Source organism: Hippichthys cyanospilos, chromosome 1 (genome assembly GCF_059441005.1).
Source record: "Hippichthys cyanospilos isolate Australia breed blue-spotted pipefish chromosome 1, RoL_Hcya_1.0, whole genome shotgun sequence".
NCBI classification, from domain to species: Eukaryota; Metazoa; Chordata; class Actinopteri; order Syngnathiformes; family Syngnathidae; genus Hippichthys; species Hippichthys cyanospilos.
Genome location: NC_142369.1, coordinates 19,105,145 through 19,130,356, shown reverse-complemented (window position 1 = coordinate 19,130,356; position 25,212 = coordinate 19,105,145). Strand labels below are relative to the sequence as shown.

The 25,212-nt window shown below is 39.4% G+C and overlaps 4 protein-coding genes across 5 annotated transcripts; 1 reads left to right on the top strand and 3 right to left on the bottom strand.

Annotated features, from left to right (window-relative positions):
* The first annotated feature begins 2,938 nt into the window (after window positions 1–2,938).
* On the top strand, window positions 2,939–13,637 carry LOC148429555 (cell division cycle protein 20 homolog B-like). Of its 2 annotated transcripts, none has more exons than XM_088434645.1 (12): window positions 2,939–3,052; window positions 3,354–3,419; window positions 7,346–7,547; window positions 8,916–9,019; window positions 9,114–9,159; window positions 9,989–10,096; window positions 10,515–10,720; window positions 10,817–10,911; window positions 11,231–11,450; window positions 11,542–11,667; window positions 11,739–11,862; window positions 12,680–13,637. In XM_088434645.1, the coding sequence occupies exons 2-12, from the start codon at window positions 3,375–3,377 to the stop codon at window positions 12,796–12,798; spliced, it is 1,395 nt and encodes a 464-aa protein (XP_088290771.1). In that variant the 5' UTR covers window positions 2,939–3,052; window positions 3,354–3,374; the 3' UTR covers window positions 12,799–13,637. The 2 variants fall into 2 exon arrangements, with proteins under 2 accessions (XP_088290771.1, XP_088290761.1); XM_088434635.1 differs by having other exon boundaries at window positions 10,515–10,726.
* gpx8 (glutathione peroxidase 8 (putative)) lies at window positions 5,217–6,714 on the bottom strand. The gene is made up of 3 exons (XM_088434658.1): window positions 6,398–6,714; window positions 5,982–6,243; window positions 5,217–5,739 (listed from the first exon to the last, which is right to left on the bottom strand). Exons 1-3 carry the CDS (start codon window positions 6,602–6,604, stop codon window positions 5,576–5,578), a joined length of 633 nt encoding a protein of 210 aa, XP_088290784.1. The 5' UTR covers window positions 6,605–6,714; the 3' UTR covers window positions 5,217–5,575.
* Window positions 13,638–14,957: 1,320 nt separating the features above from the next.
* Window positions 14,958–18,059, bottom strand: LOC148429554 (granzyme A-like). Its single transcript, XM_088418443.1, has 6 exons — window positions 17,907–18,059; window positions 17,415–17,521; window positions 17,203–17,344; window positions 16,321–16,459; window positions 15,258–15,533; window positions 14,958–15,174 (listed from the first exon to the last, which is right to left on the bottom strand). Exons 2-6 carry the CDS (start codon window positions 17,464–17,466, stop codon window positions 15,013–15,015), a joined length of 771 nt encoding a protein of 256 aa, XP_088274569.1. The 5' UTR covers window positions 17,467–17,521; window positions 17,907–18,059; the 3' UTR covers window positions 14,958–15,012.
* A 2,222-nt stretch (window positions 18,060–20,281) lies between these two features.
* Window positions 20,282–25,212, bottom strand: areg (amphiregulin). The gene is made up of 6 exons (XM_088418444.1): window positions 25,048–25,212; window positions 24,059–24,205; window positions 23,584–23,809; window positions 22,639–22,809; window positions 20,949–21,075; window positions 20,282–20,614 (listed from the first exon to the last, which is right to left on the bottom strand). Exons 1-5 carry the CDS (start codon window positions 25,082–25,084, stop codon window positions 20,982–20,984), a joined length of 675 nt encoding a protein of 224 aa, XP_088274570.1. The 5' UTR covers window positions 25,085–25,212; the 3' UTR covers window positions 20,282–20,614; window positions 20,949–20,981.

Genomic DNA, 25,212 nt, shown 5'->3' with positions numbered 1-25,212 from the left:
ATGTTGAAGCCGTTGTACTACAGTTTACATGTACATGGTACGTGTACCACACTTTAAGAATCACTTGCAAAAAAAGTATTCATTTAAAACACACACACACAGATGTTGCTCCACGTGACATCCGATACTTTCCATTCGATGTCATTTTACATACAGCACCGTGTGCCAACTTACGGTAGACAATGTCAGACCTCAGGTCAGGCACCTGTTTAAACTTCCCCAACCTGAGTGCGTTTGTTTGAGGTCAGTGAAGAGAGTGCTGCGGGCCCTCGGATACACTCAAGTCACACTTTACAAAAGCCATTCATACGCCTCAATGAGGAGGAGACACAGGCAAAAATTTGAGTCTTTATTATACCCGAGAGCAATGTTTCTGGAAATCTTCATTTTCTTGGTTTTGTGCGTAGGGTTATTGTCATGTTGAGAGGTAAACAATTTATGCCGAGGTTTGAAGTCCCGAGCACCCTGGAGAAAGTTTTCATCTAGCTCGTCACTGTGCAATGCTGCAATAAAATGTTCTCCCATTTCTTATTGGTCTCCTGGTTCCTTCACCAAAAATCATCCCCACAGCATGATCCTGCCACGGCCACAGTTCACATTTGGGATGAGGTTGGTCCCATGATGAGTAGTGCCTGGTTTCCTTCAATCGTCACTCCAGACATTCACCTCAGGGTTCAGTCTTTGTGTCATCAGAACACCAAATTTTCTCTCCCATGGTTTGAGAGTATTCAAGTGATTTTTGGCAAACTGCTGTGTATCTTTTGGTGAGTGGTGCAGGGATGAGTTTCCTTCTAAGGTTGTGCTCATGTCATAGAGGACAGCTGGACTTTTGACTGCAGCCAGTGGTTTTGGATGACTTCCCAGACAAAGACGCTGATTGTTATGGGATGTCGTGTGTAGAATTTTGGGGAAGGGAAGTGAAGCTATGGCATAATAAAATGGGGAAACATAAAGCACTGTGATCAATGCTTTCCTGCAGCCGCAGCATATATTATACTATACACTTGCTCATTCTCATCGTCTCAATTACATCATAGGCAAAAAAAAAATAATAATCTAATCATACAAAAATGATACTGCAGTTTGGAATGATTCTCTCAAAGGTAATTCAACACAGTTTCTAACGCTCTCCTTACTGCAACTAAGCAATTAACTCATAATGCTTAACACAAATATGATATCTGCGATATGCATGGCTGAAGGACGATGTCGTAAGCAGGTTGTGCAGGCCAGTTGAGCCGAATTTCATCTGATCTGTTTGTGATAAATTTGACCGCTTGAAGGTAGCGCCAAACCGCGGGGGATCGTGCGGGAGGGGAAATGACATTCGCACACTTTATACAATGGGTTTCTAAGGAGACTCCAACAAACCTGCAAGTTGTGCGAAGAACCCGGAGTTCCGCGGGAAACATTGACAACAGGCATCTAACCAACACAGCAGATCTGTTAAAAAAAAAAAAAAAAAAAATCTGCCGAAATAATGAAAATAATAAATGATGATACATTTGCTATGTTTATTGTGTGGCTGTAGTCTGATAGCTGTAGGCTATAAATGCCTACTATATGCAGGTTATTTAAAAAACAAACAAACACAAAACATTGAAAACGTTTGCGCACACACGGACACAATTAATACGGCACTAAATCCACTTAACACACGAACTTCACAACAAATGATATAAGCCTATTCGTGAAAAATAAAACAATGCTACTAATGGCTTATATTTTATTTATTAATGTTGTTTAATTTTATTAGCAGTATTAAACTAGAAACGATCAATATTGATAATATTTGCGTGACAAATGCGGTGGACCAATATAAACAAAAAAGAAAATTAAAAATTAAGTTTGACCAATCTGCCATTATTAACTTTTGAATGTGCAAATTAAATACGATCATTTATTTACTTAAATACTTCATGACAAAATAACCCGGAATAACAATAAAAGTGACGATGTTATGAAATGTTTAAAATAAATTATTTGCATACAGTATATTTTCATGTTTTTTTGTTTTGTTTTGTTTTTTTTAGTCGGACTGGACTGTCCATAAAAAACCGTTACATGGTACTTATTACAAAAAGTCTGTTGTGTGCTGGACCACACCTGGCATACAAACAGTTTCCTGTAACGGTACAAAATCTACTTGACCTGCTGGGTTTTTCTCAAAACACACACTTCAACCTCTACATGTTCAATTTGATTAAAAAAAAAAAAAAACATCCCACTCACCCTTCGCGTTTCAGTCAGTGCTCGCGCACACCGCGGGTGGGCACATATGGAAGTGGCAGGTGGCAAGAGCGTGCTCGCACTCGCGCCATTCAGCTCACTTAGCGCCACTGCCCCGCGTCCCGGTGGCGCAATCCGCTTCCATTGTTCCCCCATCATGACTTCAGTTCGTGCCTCGCGAACAAACTAGTAATGCAAGTGTTAGAATAAAAAAAATGAAAAATATATGTATAATTAATAGTCGTAGCTAACTGATTTTCTGAGAGGTTATTTGGACAATACGAACAGATACAAACAAAAATAAATATAGATACGTAATAAGTAGCTATATTTGTAAATTGATGAAAAGTGTATACAAAATGCAAAACCCGCAATTTAGCTCATTGATCGAAATGAAACTTCGGTTTTACTCAAATGGATACGTTGGCTGGTATTTGTGTATAGGCCTAATTTCAAACATAAAACATCATTTAAGTGTAATTATATTGTTATTGCATAAAATTAAAATGACTAGGGGTAGCGTTCAAATTGGAATCCTTATCTGTACTGTTACTAGTGGAAACCAAGACGCGGAGGGAACCTTTGCAGGAGAGGGCGCACTTTATTTAACACGCACACACAAAAAAAGCAAAATAGCTGCCAATCACAGAAGAGACGCAAGAGTTGTTTCCCGCTCCAGAGAGCGCCTGGAGAGTCCCATTTAGTAGATATAGGAGCCTCCGGGGAGAGCAGACAACCCACAAGCCATACCGAGGCAGACGGTGGCGGCCTTACGCTGAGAAGACGACGATGAATTTGGGAGACAGGGAAGCGCGTTACAAGGGTGAGCGACGGAAAAACGTGAAACTATTAAGTGCAAGACTATTTTCTGTTATCATAATGCCACTAAATTGGAGATGACTAAATATTTCATGTCCTTATATTTTTATTCACACTTAAATATGGTTTGAATTAATATCAAATCAAATCACTATATATATATATATATATATATATATATATATATATATATATATATATATATATATATATATATATATATATATATATATATGAGCAGATTAAAAAGCAAGTAATAATCGAGTGTTACAGATTAATGACCACGATGGTGTGCGTGTTTGTAGGGTAAGGACAGGAGAAGAAGAATGCAGCCGGATGTGGCAGGAAAGAGGAGAATCTATCCTTTCCAGGTAGTAAATTAATCCAATCCAATCATTCACGTTGTGGTCGTGTTGCTCCGCTGTGTTTGGCTGGAGCTGGCTGTGACAGTGTGGCAGTGTTCTGCTGCAAGCTGTGTTGTTTCATTGACAGCTGCCAGTTGCACTCCTCATTGGTGCCGCTACTACGACAAAGACACTCTATTTCTCTTTGTGTTATTATAACACAATTTGTGACTGCAGAAGACAGTGTAGTGTCAGCTTGAGTTTCTAGTGTGATCAAATTCATAAACATAAAATAGGCTTGGAATGTTTTTAAACATTCTCCCGTCAGAGTGGTTCACCATTTACAAATTCATTTTTTTATGGTTTTTGGTGCTTTTTGGGAAACACCTAAATGCCAGCAGGCCAAAGCTTGTAAGAAATAATATTGAAATGATACATCTCAACTGGGAGCAGCTAAGTTTAGGTCGTTAATGGAAATATCAGTCTTACCTAAGACCATTTTTTTTCCACTGCTCAGTTCCTATATCCCGTAAATATATGTGTTGTTGTTACTCAACCTGTAATGCATTCCCACATCGACAAACAGGGTTGCAATATTGTTTTTAATGTAATCTAAACTATAGCCCCCCCCCCCCTGCTAGAACTGTGGATGGTTGTGAGGCAGTGTCTTGTTAGCTGGTTTGTTGTTACGTGCCAGCTTACCTGCGACTGCCCAACGACTGTCCACACAACCTGCAAACACATACTGCAGTGTGTTTTGTTGTAACCATGGATACAAGCTTTAAACTGAAGTGGCTTGTAAAGACATGTAAAGAAAACGTAACTCCCCGCAACTATTTATATACAAGCCAGCGAATACATTTTCTAGAATTTACCCCTTTAAATAAGAAGTAAAAACTTAAGAGTGTCAACTATAACTATATTGTTTATGTTCACTTTGTGTTGTCTTACTCATATTCTCTTTTACTATCTGTTACTTTGAGTGTGTATGGCTTTAAAAGGCAGGTAGTGGTTTGATGAGTGCATTTAGAACATGCTCAACATTTCTTGGCAAAATTTCTTTTACAAGCATTGAAACAGTTCACAAATGTCTATGCAAACTTGTACAAACCCTGGCACAGAAAACATCTGCAAAAAGTTGCAAGCCTTAGCTTCTTGGTGAGATATGGATTGAAGAAATCTTACTGCAGTGGCAGCCCACCCAAGGTTTTTAGCAGTTGGTGGCATATACTAAAAACAACGGAAGACATGGCCTGCATTGCTATTTAAAAAGGGTATAGTGGAGAAAAAAATAGTACATATACATATAATATATATATATATATATATATATATATATATATATATATATATACACACATATATATATATATATATATATATATATATATATATATATATATATATATATATATATATATATATATATAGATATATAGATATATATACATATATATACATATATATATATATATATATATATATATATATATATATATATATATATATATATATATATATATATATATCTCAAAGGCAAAAGCAAAATTAATAATTGCGAATCATCATTGGTGTATCTCATTAGTGGTAAATATTTTCTACATTCCGATCAATATCAATATGTTGTTTATTGCCATTTATTTATTGGTCGATTATGGAATGTAGTCTGCTGCTTGGGCAAATCAACAGAATAAGAATTTCATTGTGTACTATACAACTATACAGTGCATATGACAATAAATCTCTTGAATCTTCTGAAGGGAATCTTACATTGCATAAAGTTTTCTATTCCAGTAATGTGATACAGAATATCCAAGTCACAGATATTGTTGCATCAATGTGGAAAGACTTTTTATTTAAAAAAACAAAACATAAACAACAAGAGCATGGGACAACGCTAACACTTTAGTGGCTTAACATCCATTGTTCGCCTGGGATGATACATGATTGTCTTTTTTTATTTATCCAATGCAATGGCCGCAAATGTAAACCTTCACATAAAACTGTTAAGGACCACATATTGCTTCTATTGGCTAAAACTGAAGGTGAAATCATCCTACTATTTGGAGTCCTGATTCAACCTTGCTCAGTGTAGCTTAACAGTTCAGTCCTGTTGGTCCTGGTCATCATGGCACAGGACATGGTAGGCTGCAAGTCCAATCAGCAACTCTGGATAGACACCATCATAGTTCCGCGCGCTTTTTCACGATGATCTCTCGCACAAGTGCCGCCACCTCTTGGCGAACGCTCTCCATGGGCTCATCTGTTCGCCAGAAGCGTACCACTTTGCCCTCAGGATTCACCAGAAACTTCCAAAAGTTCCACTTGGGAATTTTCTGCACAGAATCTGAAAAACAAAGATATTTTGCATGAGGGTAAAAGGAACCATACAGGAACCAACACAGAGGGGTCTTTAGTTTACGATGATCCTAACTTATGTTTTCCAAGTTCTGAAATCATAGTTTTTCTTCCATGCAGCAGCAGAGCTGTATTAAAGATACATGTATTAAAGATGTTTTTTTTAACCGTTTTCAGATAAGCATACATAAAACGAACCGCCCTTGACGAGATGCGTTCAGGTAGTCGTACCTGTGAGGAATTTGAAGGCCGGTTCGGCCTCGGAGCCCATTATTTTGATCTTGCCAAAGAAGGGAAAAGTGACACCGTAGGTGGACTTGGCGAAGGCTTCGATGAAACTGCTGGTTCCGGTTTCCGTTTCGCCGAACTGTCCGCAGGGGAAGGCCAGGACGTTGAAATGAGACGTACCCAGCTCCCTGTGGAGCTCTTGGAGAGACCCGTAAGCCGCCTCCGTCTGCTCGCTGTTGCTCGCCACGTTGACAACCAGAGAAGCCTGCGTAGGGAAAAAAGTTTGAGTATTGTCATGGAAAAACAAAAAACAAACAAAAAGAAATAGGAAAACCAGAGACGGGATGAACACGTCTTAAAACACAACAAAGGGGTTCTGCTAACAGTTCATTTCAATCCCGTTGATGATTTGGACTTACTTTTCCTCGGTACTTCTCCAGTGAAACCGTCCTCCCCTTCGCGTCCTTTACCTCAAAAGAATAAAAGTCCGCCGGTTTACGTGGCTTCAGCAGCTGCGTTTGAAGCAGGAACAAGCAGCCCACGCCGACTGTCATGCTCAGCAGGACCGTCAACTTCTTCACTTTGGGCCCGGAGGACTTGACGGGGTAGCCCCCTAAAGCCTCCATCTTGGAGGAGGGAAGAACGAAACCAGAAGGGCGGGGGCGAGGTGATGAAGAGGTGGTCCGAGCGTAGTCAAGCTGAGTGGATATAATGCAACAATTTGTGTTATACGTGGGTACCTTCAAAATAAGACCAAAAAATGTGGCACTCCGGAAAGAAATGTATCACTTGATCGGTGTTACTACGCAGATTCGCATCCCACACAAATAAAACTGTGTTTAGTAACTGCAATTTTGTCTTTGAGTGTCCTGTGCATGTTTGGTTATACATTGCTATTATTATGCTTCATAAAAGAACACAGGTTACTAGGTACATCAGTTAAACAGCATCTTTCCGGTGAAAAAGTATTTTGCTTTTCTGTCAGTCGTTATTGGCAAACATCAGTTAATAAAACTATGTACGTTTATAAGCCGTTAATTTCCCTACCACATCCTGTTGAGGGGAGCTGGAGCCTTGCTGCCGGAAGAGGTTGATCTTCACCGATAATTTATTATAATTATCATTTTATTTATTTATTTATTTATTTATTTATTTATTTATTTATTTATTTATTTAATCCTAATGTAAAACGTGTACATGTCCCGCCTCTGGTCGGAAAACCGAAACCCATAATATACATTTTACCATAATTAATGATGATCAAAAATACAATTGTTTCATATTCGTTCTTTACTGAATTTCCCCGTGTTCGTAGGACACCAATATGAGATTGAATGGGGTGCATTAAACATTCACTCTTTTTGCAGGGGGAAGCCGACGCACATGTGACGTCATACAAGCGCTTTAAGACGTGGCTCGTCCTTAGGCGCAGTCGCGAGAGTCCCGCTGCGAGTACGCCTTTGGCCACCGGAAGGCGTTGTAGGCCCACCTTTAATTTAGACGGCGTCTGTCAAAGGCTGGAGCTGGATTCTCCTTGTAGACACAAGAAAACAACACAGACAGAACAAGGTAGTCACATGTATATTCATATGAATTTGGTGTCTTCTGGTGAGGAATAAAAACGCATAAAAAATCACTGGGTCTTCCTTGACACAGCCCAGGCAAACTACTGCGTTGTCCCTCTCAGAAAGAAAAAAAAAAACAGTTGTCACTAAACCAAAGCAGGGCAGTGCCAATCGATACAAGTATCGATAATAAAGTCGGTATTGTATTAATACCAATTCGTTACTATGGATGACAGTTTTTTTTTTTTTTTTGTGTGTGCATATTTTCAATTCCAGTTTCAGGCTAACCCACATGTAGTACTGCTTTAGTTCCAATCACCATGTCTACCTGCCCTGATTCCTTCATTTGGTTTGAAGACACTATTTTGGGGCAAATTGCATGACTTTCACATACTAATCTTATGCTTACTCTTAAAATGAGCCACAATTGTAAGCATGTATCATAGGCAATGCTGACTTATGCTTCATTCAGATCTTTCTTCTGTAATATGTCTAGTTTTCTGAATGTTCAAAAAGGACTTTGGCTATCTGTTAGGTTCAGGCAACCCAGAATATTTAATAAACAACAGACAGGAAGGAAGACAAGTAGCTTTTTTTTTTGCGAGGATAGTATACAGGACCCTGCACCTTCTCAGATCTCCTTCTGGTCTAACTGCACATATCGTCCACTTCTCATTTATATATTTGGGTTGGCCCTAGTTACGAAGCCATTGCTGCCCTTAAGATTTAGGGGAGAGATAAGCAAACAACGTAAACAATCAGTTTGTGATAGTGGGGGATGCAAGTAAGAGTTCATGCTGCTATCTTCTTTCCCAGGAACATCAAGAACGACCCCACGTTCTTTCGCTCTTTGATCAGGTCACGGTGCTTACTTTCTGTCGACAGCTGCTGGAGATGTGTCAGCTCCTCAGACCTTTTTTACAAACAACCCCAACAGAAAACATCCATGTGTACCAATATACATGTTGCAAAATAAACAAAAAACAAATATATACATATATACAATTATTCTTACACGAACAAAATGCAAACCCAATTTGAATGTATTCGTAGCGCGTTGGCTCAACATCTCAAGGTGCACAGGGTCAACTGTGGGTCGCCTCAAAGCTTTGGGTGGCACCCGAGACTTGTACTGTCAATACAGCGGAGCAAACCTTTGTGTTTCGGCGGTCACATGCAAACGGTTCACATGCAGCTACAAATGGATCCGTTTTCTTAACAAATGGAAGGTGGGACAAACATTGACAAAAACACAGTTCTGCCACCCTGTTTTGTTTTATTTACTGCAATTATCACACCACAGTGTCAGTTGAATTCAAGGACTTCATGTAAAAAGTGTAATGATCCTTTTTTTGTTTGTTTTTTAAATTAGAGTCAAGACTGAATGTGTGTGACACCAACAACGCAACACCAAAGACACAATGCAACATCCCAAAGTCAGGAAGATATTCACTCATGTTCAATGTGCCAAAACAGGTTTGTTTATAGAGGGGGAAAAAAGAGGGGGGGCACCACCTGCATTGACTCGATGAGAACATTTATTTAGGAATATTTATCTTTTTTTTTTCAGGAATGGATTTGGACCGCGCATGAAGATGGAGATGCACAATCAACTGGTACAGGCTCCCCGAAATTTTACTTGGCGTTAAACTAAACACAATAACAGAACGGGACACAATTTGAGTAGTACGTAAGGGAAGGGCAACCTAAATTATGGATGCGGTGTAGAATCCAGTGCAGGCATAACACAGCGCCATATATTCACGGAATTGACTCCCGCCATCTTAGAGCCCAGCCTGCTTACACAAGCTATGCAACAGTACATGCCTAAAACAATATCAGTCCACACTTCTTTCCTGCACTTTAAATGATCAGAATTTCATCATAAAATTGCTGTATATATAGAAGGAACACAAGCTTTCTACTCATTTGTTTTTTTTTCACTTATTTTTACTTATTTAAAAACTCTCTCAAACAGGCATATTGCGGGGCGGAGTTCACTGCTTTTTTCTGTTTCAATTTGAACATTTCCTTACCAGAGTTCTCATCGCCATTGATTTACGGCCCTTCGACTTTGAAAACAGCTTGAGGTGATGTCCTCATGTGACTGGCATTTTTTTGAACATTAAAGTTTGCTCTGCGTATCATGATACGGAGAGATCACCATGTCGCCGATAAAGGTGTTAGTCTGTTGGACCAGTCGGCATATAAAAAAAGACTGCTGCAAAGTACAAGTGTGTTTTGGTTAGCGTTTGGATCTTAAGCTGACCTTAAGCTCTGTGAATACGGCGCTGGTGTTTGTTTGTCATCTACTCTATTGAAATCTAATTGACATCCATTGAACTGCATTGGAATGCATGCACAGTGCAGCCGGAAATGATGTCTCTGTGTGCCCTGCGATTGGCTGGCAACCATGTAAAAAGATCTTTGTCTACGCACATTCAGAAAGAACAAGCGATCCGAAGCCGTTTTCCGTTCTGAATGCATCTTCAGCAAGTCTGCAAGGAAAGTCAGCGCTCAAGTTAGCTGCACCATCATTGGTAAACGACTACTGTAAGGCCACCTATCTGTTTCTTCTCTAAAAACCACCTAGAGATACTACTAACTCATTCAATGCCAGGGGCGTGTTTTCACGTTTTTTTTTTAAGACTCTGGAAATTAAATCCCAGATACTGTACTTAGGTGTTAAATCGATACTTAAGTACATATAGGACATTCATTTCCAAATGCTGAAGTAATCAATCGATACTCATGTGTCTGGGACTGAATGTCTGAACTCTTAAAAAAAAACGTGAAAATACATTCCTGGCGTTGAATGAGTTAACCATTTAGACCATCAGGACCCCTCTATACATACCCATATGCTGACTGACGGACCAAATGACAACCCCTAACCCTAACCCTACCTATTGACTGACAGACCAACATACTAACCTAGATTTCAGTGAATTTCCCATCTCCTCCTTTACAGATGCACATCTTCTAGACTGCAGCTGTAAAGGAATCCTTGCATTAGCTTTGGACTCTTCTGTTTACTTTTGGAATTCAGAAACCCGTTCTTTGCTGGGACGGCTGGACCCGAGTACAGAACCGGGTCGCGCGCCCTGCCAGCCAATCTCGTGCGTAAGCTGGAGTGGGGACGGCCGCGTTCTCAGTATTGGAACCAGGCGAGGAGAGGTACAGGTACAGGACATGCTCGGGGCTGAGGACATGAGATGGATGTGTGCAACCAAGTTGAATCAGATGTGTGATGTTTATGTGTTGACTCTTCAGTTGTGGGACGTTGAGCAGCGGCAGAATGTGAGGACGCTGTCTTCACACCTGTCTGCGGTTCGAGGTCTTTCCTGGAAACTGCAATGTCTCAGCAGGTGGCAACTTCGCATGAACATTATGGAAAGCCCACTAGCCTTTTTGACATAATTTCAACTTCAACACAGAGCTGCATCAATTTCTTGTTCATTAATCTCATAAAGGAAGCGATTTTACATAAGCGTGACCTCCTGAAATTTTGAGTGATTTAATGAACTACTGAAAGGATTTATATACTGTACTAATAGAGATGTCCAAATACAGTGAAACAACACTGGCTTCTTTTCCTACTTTTGAATTGAATATACTGCACATTTTCCCAAATTGTACAATGGTAGCAGGACTTTTAGCTTGTTTTCCTCTTTGATTCTTTGACAGTGGCTCCGCCCTAGGACACATCCATCACAATGATTTGCGGGCACCTTTTCCACTCGTGGGTGTGGCCATTCAAGAGGAGGGCCTGTGCAACCTTCAGTGGTCCCCTGGAGGTGAGTGGCTGGCCAGCGGCTCCATGGAAGGCCTCCTCTACATTTGGGACCATGACGTCACGGGGTCACTTCGGCCCATCGCCACAATGAAGCAACCTAGTGCTGTCAAGGTGTTAAAAAAAAACAAAAAACATTTTCATCATGGTCCTATTGATCTTTAACATCTTAACTAACCAATCTAACGATGCGCTCTGTGTTCAGGCAATGGGATGGTGTCCATGGAAAAGAAATGTGATGGCAACAGGTGGAGGATGGAAAGATGGGAAGCTTCGAATTTGGGACACGCAGTCAGCATCTTGTGTCGCTTCCGCTGACACCGACTCACAGGTGTGCTTCAATATCCTGAACATCATACAAATGCTGTCAGCGTGACACTATCCGATGGTGACCGACCACAGATCTGCTCTCTGGACTGGGTGGAGGCCACCAGACACCTAGTGACCGGGCATGGCCGTCCCCATCACAGCGCCATTTATTGGGACTGTGAATTTTCCTCGCTTAGGCCCACATTGTACCTTACAGGTAAAAGAACAGTTCATTCAGCCGTCTGTTTTCCCTAGTGCTTGTTTCGTTATCACAGCGGTCTGCAGCCCGGGGCTCTTTTATCCTTCTGCTCTGACTCTCTAATGATGATTTATAATTTATGATTGACTTAATGTAATTTTCACACATTTTTGTACATGTTTAAGCCCCCTTCCCCCATTTGTCCAGAGAATGAATTGAAAGTCAAATTTACAATGAGTGTGTTTCCAAACCAAGAGGTCTTCTGAGCCTTCTACATTGGTCAAACGCCTCTCCGTTCAAGGAAAGTGGAAAGTTGGAGTTTTACAAACACAGAAAAGTGCACTCAAATCGAAGTAAAAAAAAAAAGGACCCCAACTTGTCGATTATTATAGGTTACCGAACCCTGAGCTATGGTCACGGTTGAGCCGGCAAATGAACGAAAAAGCAAACATTCACTCTCGTGTTCATGTATGGGCTCTAATTCATCACAATGTACAGTTTGAACCAGTTTGAATATTTAATTTTGAGAGATCCTTTAATGCACCACTAGAGGGTGTCAGCATACCACTTGTGGCTTATGGTATTCGTTTGAAAATCTGCTTCTGATGGTTTTTATCGTTTTGACTTCTTAACAAAATGACCAAGATTCTGCAAAAGAAGACACATGGTATGAGGTCACATTTTCCAAAGTTTGGAATCCATATCTCTATGGTGTAAAAAATGTGCCAATTGTTTTATTTATGAAATACTTGAAACGTAAAGGTCAAAGCTATCAAAGTTTGCCTTGAAGGTCACCACGAGTTGGCATTTTGTAATTCTGTTTTTGCTTTTACAGGTCATTCAGGTCGCATTCTGCATGTGGCATCAAACAACAACGTTAACCAATTGTTCACTGCAGGAGCGGATCAGTGCCTTCACATGTGGAACACGTCATTTCTTAGTTCACGACTTTAAAGTATGCGGTCCTCTTGTAGCCCTTGTGAAAAATATTACAAATGCACACTTCCGTCAATGTTTGCAGTCTGCTAACCACATCGTTTTTGTGTCAAAGGCTTGCATTATTCCAAGCAGCCCAAAAGCTCTCTCATTTTGAATCAAGTGAGAAATAGATCAATATTTTAACATGTTGTCTTAAAAAGTAAGTCTGTATAGACACTTTTAGGGGGGAAAAATATTCAGTTCTTATTTTAAAGAGTCCTGTACTATGTTTTTCCATTGAAAATGCTGGGAAGCATCTATATTTTTTTTTTTTTTTTACTTAATTTTAGCTTAATTTTAATCTTAGCCTTCATGTTTCCCAATTAACAGATAACCACTGAATGTTACTTTAAAGGTCCCCTTTTCATTGAATTTACCAATCTCAAAGGGAAGCGGCGTTTGTGTCACCTGTGGGTGAACAAACCACACGGGTGGCTAAAAAAACTGTGGTGAAGACTTCTTTTGAAAAACGTGGCAGCGCTTAAACAAAAAAAACAAACTTGTTTTTGTGCAGTGTAACTTTTGTAAAATAGAGTTTCTTCTTATTCCGATGACATTGCTGGCGTTTTACAGGTTTAATTAGAAAATGTTTTCAGTACAAACGAACACAACATAAGTTGCGTGATCAGGATGAATTACATGAAGATTTTAAATGTACTTTATTGGGCGTGCTTCTAAAAATGAAAGGTTTCAACTCCACTTCTTCCTGGAGCTTTGGTTGAGATTTTCTTGAGATTCAAGACTGAGAATACAGTATGTGTTTACGTCGTGTACTGTGAATGTGTCCATTGTGGAATAAAGCGATTGTCTCCGTCTCCAAGAGAAATAGTGTCTTCTTAGGACATTTCTGATCAATTGCTGAAAGACTACATAGCATATCGTGGATCACTGTGTGACATTTAGTCAATGTCATTTACACTTCCCTTCAATTTCTGCCATAAGTCATTTAGTGGAATAACACACAGCAAGATACTCGGTGGGATCAATGTAGTCATCTACGGGCATAGTACACCTCAAAATGAAGATTGAAGTGTTGATGCCATTTGCATTTGGTCAGATGATTAGTTAATCCATGTAGTAATCTGTCATTACTGTTAGGAATAACACAAAGTAAGAGATGCGGTGGGATACATGTAATCATCTATGGGCATAGTGCACCTCAAAATGAAGATTGAGCTGTTGATTCCATTTACATTTTACCTAATCCATGTAGTAATCTGTCATTACCGTTAAGGCATTGATAGATGGTATCCTGTGGAATACATGTAGTCATCTCTGGTCATACATCTGAAAATGTCACTCTGTCAGGGTTTCGTTTTACATCAGCTTTGCTTTCTCATTGAATCAGTGACGTGCGGTGCGATTCATGAGTGGTGAGGAACTGACTTGTTCAGTGTCAAATATGAAATATATAGAAGCCCGTATTTTAATTTCAGCCTGTATTTCTATTTTGATATTCATTGAAACATATGAGTCAATGTAGCTTGCAATAAAATATTTGACTACCATCATTTTTATTATCTCCATTTTTTTATGCTTTGTGAAAAATAATTTTGACCACAGAAGACCAAACAAAAACTTTTAAACATTTTTACTTTGCTTTCCAACTTTGATACATTTTTGATCATCAACATTTTTTACCTAAAGTGACACTGTAAGATTTAGACCATTTTTCATTAAAAATAAATACATTAAATTATTATACATTTCAAAAACTTGCAAATAAATGTGTTGTTGACCAACAATATATTTGAAACTATATATATATATATATATATATATATATATATATATATATATTCACATTCCTTAACCATTTAAGTGCCAAAGGAGCAATTTTGCATCAAGCAACCTTTACAGTATAGTACCTTTATTGCAAACCGTTTTCAAGCTCTAACATTTTGAAACATAGATGCAGATACAGAATGTTTTATTGAAAAAATGGGTGCCTAAAGTCAAATTGTGGCTGAGATGGATGCCAAACTGTTTTCCCATTAGAGGTCCAATTTGTACTGAATCCATTTTGTCAAAATTAGTTTGTGGTAAATTGTAAATATTTTCTTTTTTTTTTTCACTTTCACTCAATCACCAACTGGAAATTATGCTTCCATAAACCAGATAGCATACCAGTACAATCATATTTTGCTTCAACTTTATTGAAATGCTAAGGAAGACGTAATGAAGTGACAATTATATTTCATTTTCGTTGATAGTTTTTCTTATCCATTGCAGTTGTTTCTTTGAGACAAACGAGAAGACTCCAGGGGGCTTTAGTAGGCCACAGTTCAAGGGTCCGAACGAAGTAATCCCGGCGAGAGCTCCTTTGCACACCAGCGGACCGCCCGAGTCTCCCTAAAGAAAAAAAAAAGATCAAGATCGCACATTAGGTGGACATCCGATTAACTCCAGGCCACAAGTACAAGTGGGGAAGGTACTTTGCAGGTGTCTGCCGCCTTTTTGCCATTGGAACCGGCACATATCATGCCCCCAGTGATGACCGGCCTTCGGTTGTAATAATCGGCAGAGTTGCACGTTTTTCTGTCGATCACTGTCACTTCGGCAGACACGAGGACATCGGACATGTTCTTGCTCTTCATGCTCGTCCAGCCCCATCCAGCCACCAAACACTGGCTACCGGGCTTTGGATCTTTGGCCTTCCTAGGTGGCGCCAAACATTTCACCGTCTTGGTCTCCTTCACGGGTTTGTCCAGCTGGAATTTGGGCAGATGAGAACGAGATAAAAAGACTTCTTTCAACCGTTTGAATTTGCGTACTTCCAAATCAGAAGGCCAATCAGCTTGAGCTTCTCACTCTTAAATTTTCAGCCTAGGACAACGTGATCCAATGTTTCGCCATTTAAAAACAAAAACAACAAATATTTACTGATCAGTTTGACTAGTTAAATAAGGGGATGGTTTTTCATGAAAAATGAGAAATATTCAGGTTTTTGAACTCAAATATAATGCCATGTTGACTTGATTTCTGTCATGTCCTGTTGGTGTAGTTTATAAATAGAAATATTTTGTTTGTTATTAATTTGATAGGAAAATCAACTTAAAACTGTAAAAACACAATTTGCCACTTGCAGTCGACTGAAACTAACATGACATGCTCAGGGCTTGATGGATCATGGATTCTGAGTTTGGTCATGTGACATTTGCAAGCTGAGCTGTGATTGGTCATAACCTGCGCCTGAACAATTGTAATGACGTTTTCAGAAAACAGCTAATGACGAAATGCAATGTATTATTTGTACATGAAAAATAATCTATTAGTTACACAAAGTATTTTTAATGCTTAAAAAGTGTAAATATCCAAATGGGTAACATTCTTTGAAGCGTTTTAAAAAAAAGACTTATTTTTTGACTAATACTATCCAAACATTGCCTCTTTAACAAAGTAGTTTTTTGAGAAATGGTGACAGGATTGTGTGCGTCGTGATGAAAAATGTTGCATTTGCAGTGGTCAAAGAAAAACCAGTGCAGGGATGCGTCTTACCTTGAGCAACATAAGATCATTAACCTTTGTCGTACGAACGTAGAGGGGGTGAGGAACTTTCATTTGAACATTTCTCGTCTGGCGGGATGCCGTCTCACTTTTTTTAATGTTATGTACTCCAAGCCAAACACTCTTTGTGCTGAATGCCCAGGAACCAAATGAGAAATGGAAACACAAACGTCAAATCACATAAATATAACAGTGTTTGTTCCTAAAAAAAAACAAAAAAAGGAGAGCAAACCAGAATGTCATGAATGCAGTAAGTATATATACTGACAGAAGGATGTCTTTTTTTTTGGTGACACAAAGAACTGAACATAGAAACATTATTTAAAGTAAATGAATATTTTTTTCATAAATAGGTAGTTTGATCTTTTTTTTTTCAGATAAATAATGTATGCCTGTGAGTATTGTGATATTGGCTGTCTAAAAGTGTTGTATTTAGTTATTTTCAGAAGTGAAAAGTTTGTATTTTGTCTATAATCAACGTGATAACTAAATGATTTTTTACGTACACTTAATACCGTCAAAAACACATTTTGCCACTTGCTTTCAAGTGAAAATGACATGTGCTCAAAACTCACCAATCATGGCTCATCTTGTGAGCATAACATGAGCCACGATCGTTCGTCACCCGAGCCTCGAGCAACCGTGCTGTCAATTCAGTCAAGGGCGAGTAGCGAAATGTCTATTGAAAACTATTAATAGTACATGAAAAATCATTTCAACATACTCAACACTGTATTTTGTGTGCAAATCAAATTGGTTGTGGTAGGTAGTTATTTTTTTAATAATAACAATATATGCCAATGTGCTAAGAAATAAATCAATGGTGCGGGTGCACATTTTTACAAAAACAAGAAAAAACAACACCTGACTTACTCATTACAGTGGGCAGCAGTAAGAACCCATTGCGGATGGATGAGAACACCCCCGCAGTGCGGTTTTTGTCTCAGGAGAAGCGCCATGTAAGGCAACGAGTGGGCCCTCACTTCTTTCCCGCCGATAATCTCTGCTGCTTCATCTGTAAAATCAAATATATCAAAAATCTGCACATCAGTTACTATCAATCTAGTGCAAAGGGCATTACTCACTTGGCAGGACCATGAGAAGAGCCGCGCTAGACAGAAAACCAATCAAGAACATGTTGTCTTCCTGTAAGTCTTCCTGTAAGCCCACCTTGGTTCACACACTTTATACTCTTAGGGGATACACAAACACCAATCAGCAAAACAGCCACATCCCTCACTCTGGTTTTGACAATTCCTGTCATGACGGCCTTGTGTAGCTAGTGAGTGGCAGGAAAAAAATATCTTGAGGCCACGAGACAGCTTTACAATAAATGATCACAATATATATAAGAGATGGGAAATTTTGCCTAAAACGATTGTGCGTGATTGAAATCTGCTCATGACAATCATCATCAATTTTGACTCGTTCACAATATTATCAAAAATCTGGAAATGGTGACACACATTTTTTCAAGTCTGAACCTCTGTGGTGCGGTAATTGCATATGGCATTTTGATTATGACATATTTAAAATATTTGCAAGTAGGGTGTATCAAAGTTTCCCTTGAATGTTACCTTGAGTTGGTATTTGGTATGCAGAAATCATGTTTTTGATATTTCCAGACAATTTAAGGTCATATCCTGCCTTAAACCGCAGCGTTAGACAAATCTTCACTGCAGGAGTAGATAAGTTCCTTCATCTCCCGCATCTCCACTTTGTTAAGAATGCGCGCCTAAAACAGATGGTACTCATGTCACCCTTGCCACTTTCCGTTATGCTTGCAGTTCACCAACCATGCCATCCTTGCGACAAAAGGCTAGCCCCCGGAAATCACCTTTCATTTTAAGAATTTGGAATAAATCAATGGGTCAAAATCTTCATTTTAAATGTCGATGTTCTTTACAAAAATATTTGGGGGACTGAATGCATTCAAGCTCCTTAACAAGCTCTCGTTCGTTGAATGTAAGCACATCAAGGGGATGCTGTGTCTCACTTGTGGTCAACAAAACCATAAGTGCTTTTAGAAGAAAAAACTGTGTGGGGGAGACTTCCTTTGAACATTCATACGGTTTCCTGTCCTTTCAGCAATGTGTAATATCATTTCTTTCCCACTGGCATGATGACAACACTGATGAGATTCATCACTGTGATCAGTACGGTTTTAATTGGACACCCATTTAACTTCTTCAAATAGGTTGAGCTGAAATTTGAGTTAAACTACTGTTAAGCACCAACATTGAATGAATTAAATTCATATGTTATGATTACACTATTTCTATTAATATATAGTTTTTTTTAGTCTCACGGGCCTAATACCATTTACTGTTGATAAATGCTTTTACAGGCATTCTTTTGTACTCAGACTGTGAATTACCCAAATACTAGCAGATCTTAAGCCTCCCTCCTCTTTCTTGAAGTTGCGTGTAACAAAACTGGAGTTCATGTAAACCCTGCGAATCTGACGTTCTCAAGATCTGAGGCCCGCACCGCGCAGGAAAAATAGTGGTCGTGGTCTGCCGAGATGACGTCACACAATGACTGGAGTGTCGGGTTGGTTGGTACCGAGACCGTGCGCAGGATATCTGCTTCAAAATGGTAGGAGCAAAGACTGCTGTTCAAAAACGATACATGATCAATTATGGCAAATGAAACATTCATTTTTCAAATGCATTCTAATTGAAATGGAGGATTTTATTGTTGAGTCGGCTCGTGGAGGAGTGGGTGGCAGGTTTGCTGCACAGTTCAGAGTCCCGAGTTCAAATCCACCTGGCCCCGGCCTTCCTGTGTGGAGTTTTCATGTTCTCCCTGAGCCCGCGCGGGTTCTCAGTAAGCCAGCGCCTGTAGTGAGGATAATCGGCTGAAGAAAATGGATGGATGTTTATAATGCCTCACTTTGGTGTTTTCGATGGCATGATGTGAATTTTTCCAAAATTTTAAACAGTTTACAGGTGAATTGATAAAAGGTTAAGTTGTCATGCTTCTGTCAAAATACATAAGAAATTACAGTGCACTGAATACCTACTTGTCACACTCTGGTTGAAATCACAGTTTTGAGCCCCAGCCCAAAATGTTCTGTCTCATGCAAAAGCAGTTTTCGTTTTTATTACCTTGAAATGTAATTCGCAAAATTTTGGACCCTTGAATGGCGCTTATTCAATGTCACCACTGGCCATTGTCCACTGGGCAAATTACAAATATAAGAAAATTCTTTGTGGCCATATATATATATATATATATATATATATATATATATATATATATATATATATATATATATATATATATATATATATATAGTAGTTTTTTACAAACATACAGTAAATGCATCTTTGTTAAATACTGCATATTATGAAAGAGCTAAAGATCAACACTATTTACAAAGTGTCTGACAACCTGGAAAACAACAATAGTGTAAGTGCGATTTAACAGAAAAAAAGTTGCTTCCATTTAACAAAAAAGGGTGAATGAATGAGAGATAAAAGCGGAACCACACCCTGGAAATTCCATGTGTCCTTTGCTTGAACTTGTGCTGAATGGTCTTGGAGTGACCGGCCATAGCTGCTGTGTTTACCTGGTTACCATGGTGACGAACACAAAAGCTCAAAGGCCCACTCTCACCACACCCACATGAACCTATTTTATCAGGTGGATGAAAGTAACTTCAGCAACTGCCAATGCCGCGGGGGTCACATGCTTGTCTGCGCACGCACGCACGCACGCACGAACACACACACACAATTTATGGTTTATGATACTCATACGGTGCACGTTATACTGCGTGTGCGTTTTTTCCATTGGGGAGAATCGTTGTATTGCCGGTCTCAACATTTTCAATCATTTGTAAGGATGTGTGGACTGACTAATCATATAGCTTTTTGAAAATAAAATCCACCACAATGGAACTAAGGACGTTCATATAATTAACACAAACACAAAAGTCGGACCCAAGTAACACTGAGACACTTTATTATTTAAATAAAATGCCATCTCTTTTGTTGCCCACAACGAGATGACGACAGTTTCTCTGACCTATCAAAAGAGCAGTGCAATAAATAAAAACAACTCACTGTCTGTCAACAGAATGCTCAACATCCCCACATACAGTACAGACATTTGTGTAATCATACTCAAAATAACAACAACAGTTTAAAATACATACACTCATACATATAAATAATCACTCTAAATAAATTAATTGGCCAAGAGATTACAGAGAGGTTACATTCCATCTAATGAACTAGGAATCCAATCTTCTGTCCTCGTCTGTAGGATGTGATGCTGTCTGAGAAAAGAAAAAAAAAAAAATCAAACTGTGCAAAATGTTACACTGGCTTACAATAATAACGAATATACTTTTTTTTCTATGCCTCGTTTTTGATGATCCGTTTCAATGATTCTCATTTGAAAAGCTAAATGTTCTTTTGCTTTATTGTTTGTCTCACAAGAGCTCAACACCACCCTGGACAAGAAAAATCCTGCACGGCCAGCGCACGTGCGGGTTTGTTTTGTGATGTTCATCAGATGGAACTCGGCGGATTCACGCAAGCGGACGTGTATGTGGGTCACTTCAGTAAAAAACTGCTTGAAGTAACTTGCCAACATGTTTCACATTTTACCTTCTCATGCTGTGCTCTCTCTCTCTCTCTCGCTCAAACCACAACATCACTGGCGGGCTTCTGCAGCTTCTGTTGCTCAGACCAGCTCCCCAGATAAGACGCCAGGAAATTTTTATGCGACCTGTAACTACAGAACACATCATGTCATCTTTAACACATCAAAAGTGAGGCCTGAAATGTATTTACAAAAAAAAAATCACAATACAGTTATCAAGAAAAATATCATTTAGTTACAAACAATTGACATTGTTTTTCTTGTAAAATTGCATGATTTCCACAAAAATGGCACCTTAAATAGCATAATTGAATTTTCTTTCACATCCTTGTATTGAGGTATACAATATTTTCACGTTACAAGTAGAATTTGATCTACTTTAGTTTTATGATCTTCACCTACTTTGTGACGTGGCGCCCAGCTCGTGATGTTTTCATCATCAGCGCAAATTCCTATTCAAATCAATTTAGTTTCAATTGAGTCATAAACTACATATCTATATACACAGACTTTGGATCTGCTTTGAAGCGATTCGGTTACATATTGATGAGATAATTGCAGGTGAGCGGTCACGCTATCCCACAAATTGTATCACTCTCAGGGTTCAAATGAAATAAGTATGAGGCCCTCCTTTGACGGCGCCCCAGGGCGTGCTGTGTGCTTTATGATGTGTCAGCGTGTTTAGATGACTACTCACAGGATGTGCGTGCCCATCTCAGTGATTTGGCTCGGATGTTTGGATTTTTTTATCTGATGACATTTACACAGAATCGGTCATTCCACATTGCTTCATCCTTTAGTCCTCTGTGAAATTCCTCAAAGACTGGACAATACATTGGCTGGTTCACTTTTTAAAGGTAATTATAAGGCAAAATTGTAGTGACATTTAATCAGATTTTTGCCATTGAAACAAATCATTTTCATTCAAAAAAAATCTCTGAGTGGGCTTAGAAAAACACTGGCTTCTACTTATACTGCTAAGGTAACCTAAAAAATGAAGAAAATACTGTTTGAATTAAATAAATACGATAACAATGGCTATGCCATTATTATAAATGTGACGATAATGATTGTCACAGTCACCTACAAGACATAAATGCTCTATCAAAACAGCTGTAATGGAAATTACAAATTATGCAAGATAAGATAGCCGCTGCTTTTTATTGGTGAGCCACTAGTTCATTGAATGCTAAAAAAAAGCTCTGATACTATGATAATGATACCGCTTTACCAGCCCGGCTTAAATTCCAAGCAGATAAAGTTGGAGCCATATCAGCTGTGTGGAGACATTGACGTAAACACTTTGTAAGACAATTGCAAATTTTGCTCTGCAAATTGGATGCTCAAAAGTGACTGTAGCGCTGCTCTGTGTGGGGAAAAAAAGTAGTTTCGGATAGATTGCCTATTTCTTATTATTTTTGGCACTCGTTCAAAAGAATTCTTAGAATTTTTTTTTAAACGATGATTATAGATGCACATTTTCTCAGTGAACCAATATAATACATATAAATAAAGACATTGAATAATAAATGTATTTAAAAGTAGCCTATAATAAGCCTACCAAAAAATGTAGTTTCCCCAAATGACTATTTTTATGACATTATTGAAGAAATTTGCATGTGCTGTGTCTAACCAGTGGCAAAGCCACAAAGGGACACTTGGTACATCCAACAGATGACGTTGTGGCGTACTCACTGTGCGCAGGCCATGAGAACGACTGCCACGCAGCTGATCAAGGACAGAACTAAGGCGGTGATGACCAAAGCCATCTGGACCCACTCGATGTCGCTGCTGCGCTCCGACTCGGTCCCGATGGTCTCCAACGTTTGGATCCCGCAGCGCTCTCCGTCGTAGCCCTTCATGCAGCTGCGAATATTTCCAAATCATTAAGCACATATGAATAAATGGTAGCTTGTTTTCCTAAACCACTCACTGTGCAACTGTGCATTTTGATCAGATTGGGTTACTTTTACCCAAACTTGGGTTAGGTATTAATACCTAACAAGCAAGCAAGCAAAAAAAAAAAAAAGCAAGCAGCTTCCGCTGTTGGGCTAGCCCAACAGCGGAAGCTGCTTGCTTTTTTTTTTTTTTTTAACTCACTCATTTTGTGAACACACGAATAAAAATGCTAATTCAGCTCATGAGTCTGTCAATTTTCAAGTAGAAAGAATATATGTCTGTCATCACTTTTAGCGAGCAAATGTTTGAAGTAGGAATGTCTGAGTACCGATACTGCAAATCGATATAGGGTGGATACCTGGCCTTGTTTAAACGTATCGTGACGGAAAGTGATACAAGGATCGGCAGCTCTCTTGGAGCTGTTTTACGATCACGAGCAAGACATTACAAATTATGCCTGCAACATGCTTCGGGACCCAACAAACTGTCCCGATAGTAATCAGGTGACCCACAAAAGATTGCGCGCACGATTTTGACGAAAATAGAGCCGTGCCTACTGGCAGAAAGTCAATCACAGCGTTCGATCTTTCATTTCTTAACAGTGCAAAATCTAACCGCCGCCATGTAAAGACAACCCAAATGCACATTTCACTTTACGTTTGATTTGCAATGTGCTCTTTGTTACTTGGCGCCTGCTGAAATGATCGTATCCATAAACAGGAACATATCATTTGGACTCACATGCACACAGGCTCCGGCAGGCCCTCCATGCGCTGGCAGTAGCCGTGGATGCAGTAGCCCAGGTGGGTGGAGGTGCAGGGGTCCCGGGTGGCCTCCATTGCCGACGTGCGGCCTTGCGTGGAAAAAGAATGCTCGGGGTTGAACGCCGTGGTGCTCCTGCTCTTTTGCTTGTTCTTCTTCTTGCCTTTGCCTTTCCTCTTCTTCCTGTCATCTCTAAGGAACTCACCTGGAAGAATGAGATTGCATGTCATTTTTAGTCATTTGTGATGCCTTTGCGTTTGTTTAAAACACAAACACAAATCCACTGTGAATTTGATATGATTGAATTATTGAATATAATGTTCTTTGCATGTGTGGCCCTGCTCCGCCCATTATTTGTCATCAAACAACCCTATTGTTTTCAATGGTAAAGAGTGCTAGGAATTCCCGCAAAGAAACAAGTTTCAATAGAAAAACCAATTGCTTTAAAACATACTTGCAAGTTCTTCAAAGTCCACGTCGTCGTAAGCGTTGCCTTGAAGAACATGAAGGAGCTCGCCCGAGGCCGAGCCCACCGTCACGCTGCCGAGCTCGCCGGAGGATGATGCTTCTGATCCCTGAGCGCTGAGAACACTGAAAAGTACTGAAGCAACAGAGAGGAGAAGTAAGTGGGGACACACTTGAACAGAAAATCCTTGCATTTCATCCTAATTAACGACCTCGAAAGCCATAGTGTATGCCGATGTGTATGGTAAATACATCCCGAGAATCCAGATGGTACTGTATTTCCAAAGATTTTTTTGTGTGTGTTACAACAGTTTGTATTAAATAACCATTTATCCATCCATTATTATGGAGCCCTATTATTATTTTTTTCAATGAACTGTATAAGATACCGTATTTACTTGAGTAAAATTTGAAATTAATATCATCAAATAAAAAATAATATTTAGTTTGAGACTGTTTTCTTTGATCCTTTAATTAACATGATCCTTTTCTTACAACAAACAAAACTACCAGATCCACTCATCGTTACACTACGACATCTTTTTCCTATAGTTTTGTCACAGAACATTTTTTTCTGACTTCTAGGTTTAGTTCTGCCCATCAGCACCCTTTTCCAGCCACATTTGGGAAGGCCTGTGGAGGGAACGTATACATACATACCGCAAACTAGGTGTATCTAGTTCTACGTCTCCTGGTTCTTTAGAAAATATCCAATTTCTTTCTATAAATGTCATAAAAGCATAAAGAAACATTTTTGAAGAAACATTTGAAGATGGCTTCAGTCCATATATCTCGCATGTGACATCGTGGAAAGCACGTGGTCTGTCTGAGCCAATTTGCCATTCAATCCCGGCGCTGTCACAAGGGCTAAATTCCGTCCTTGTTGAGTACAAGCCTTCACTTGCATCCGCATTCCGAATTTTTACCCTTTGGCCCTCTTATCTTGTCCCTTGCGCCATCAAGACTAGGTGGACTTACCGAAGCACAGGAGGCAGGTGAGGATGAAGGTGTTCATATCCCAGGGCGAAGAGTGCGCGCCGGCAAGTCTGCTAGTCCGACAAGTTGAGTGAAGGACTGGGATGTGTTCACTTAACCCCTGCTGGCGTTGTGTGCAGCCTTTATAGGCGCACGCCTGGCTTTGCA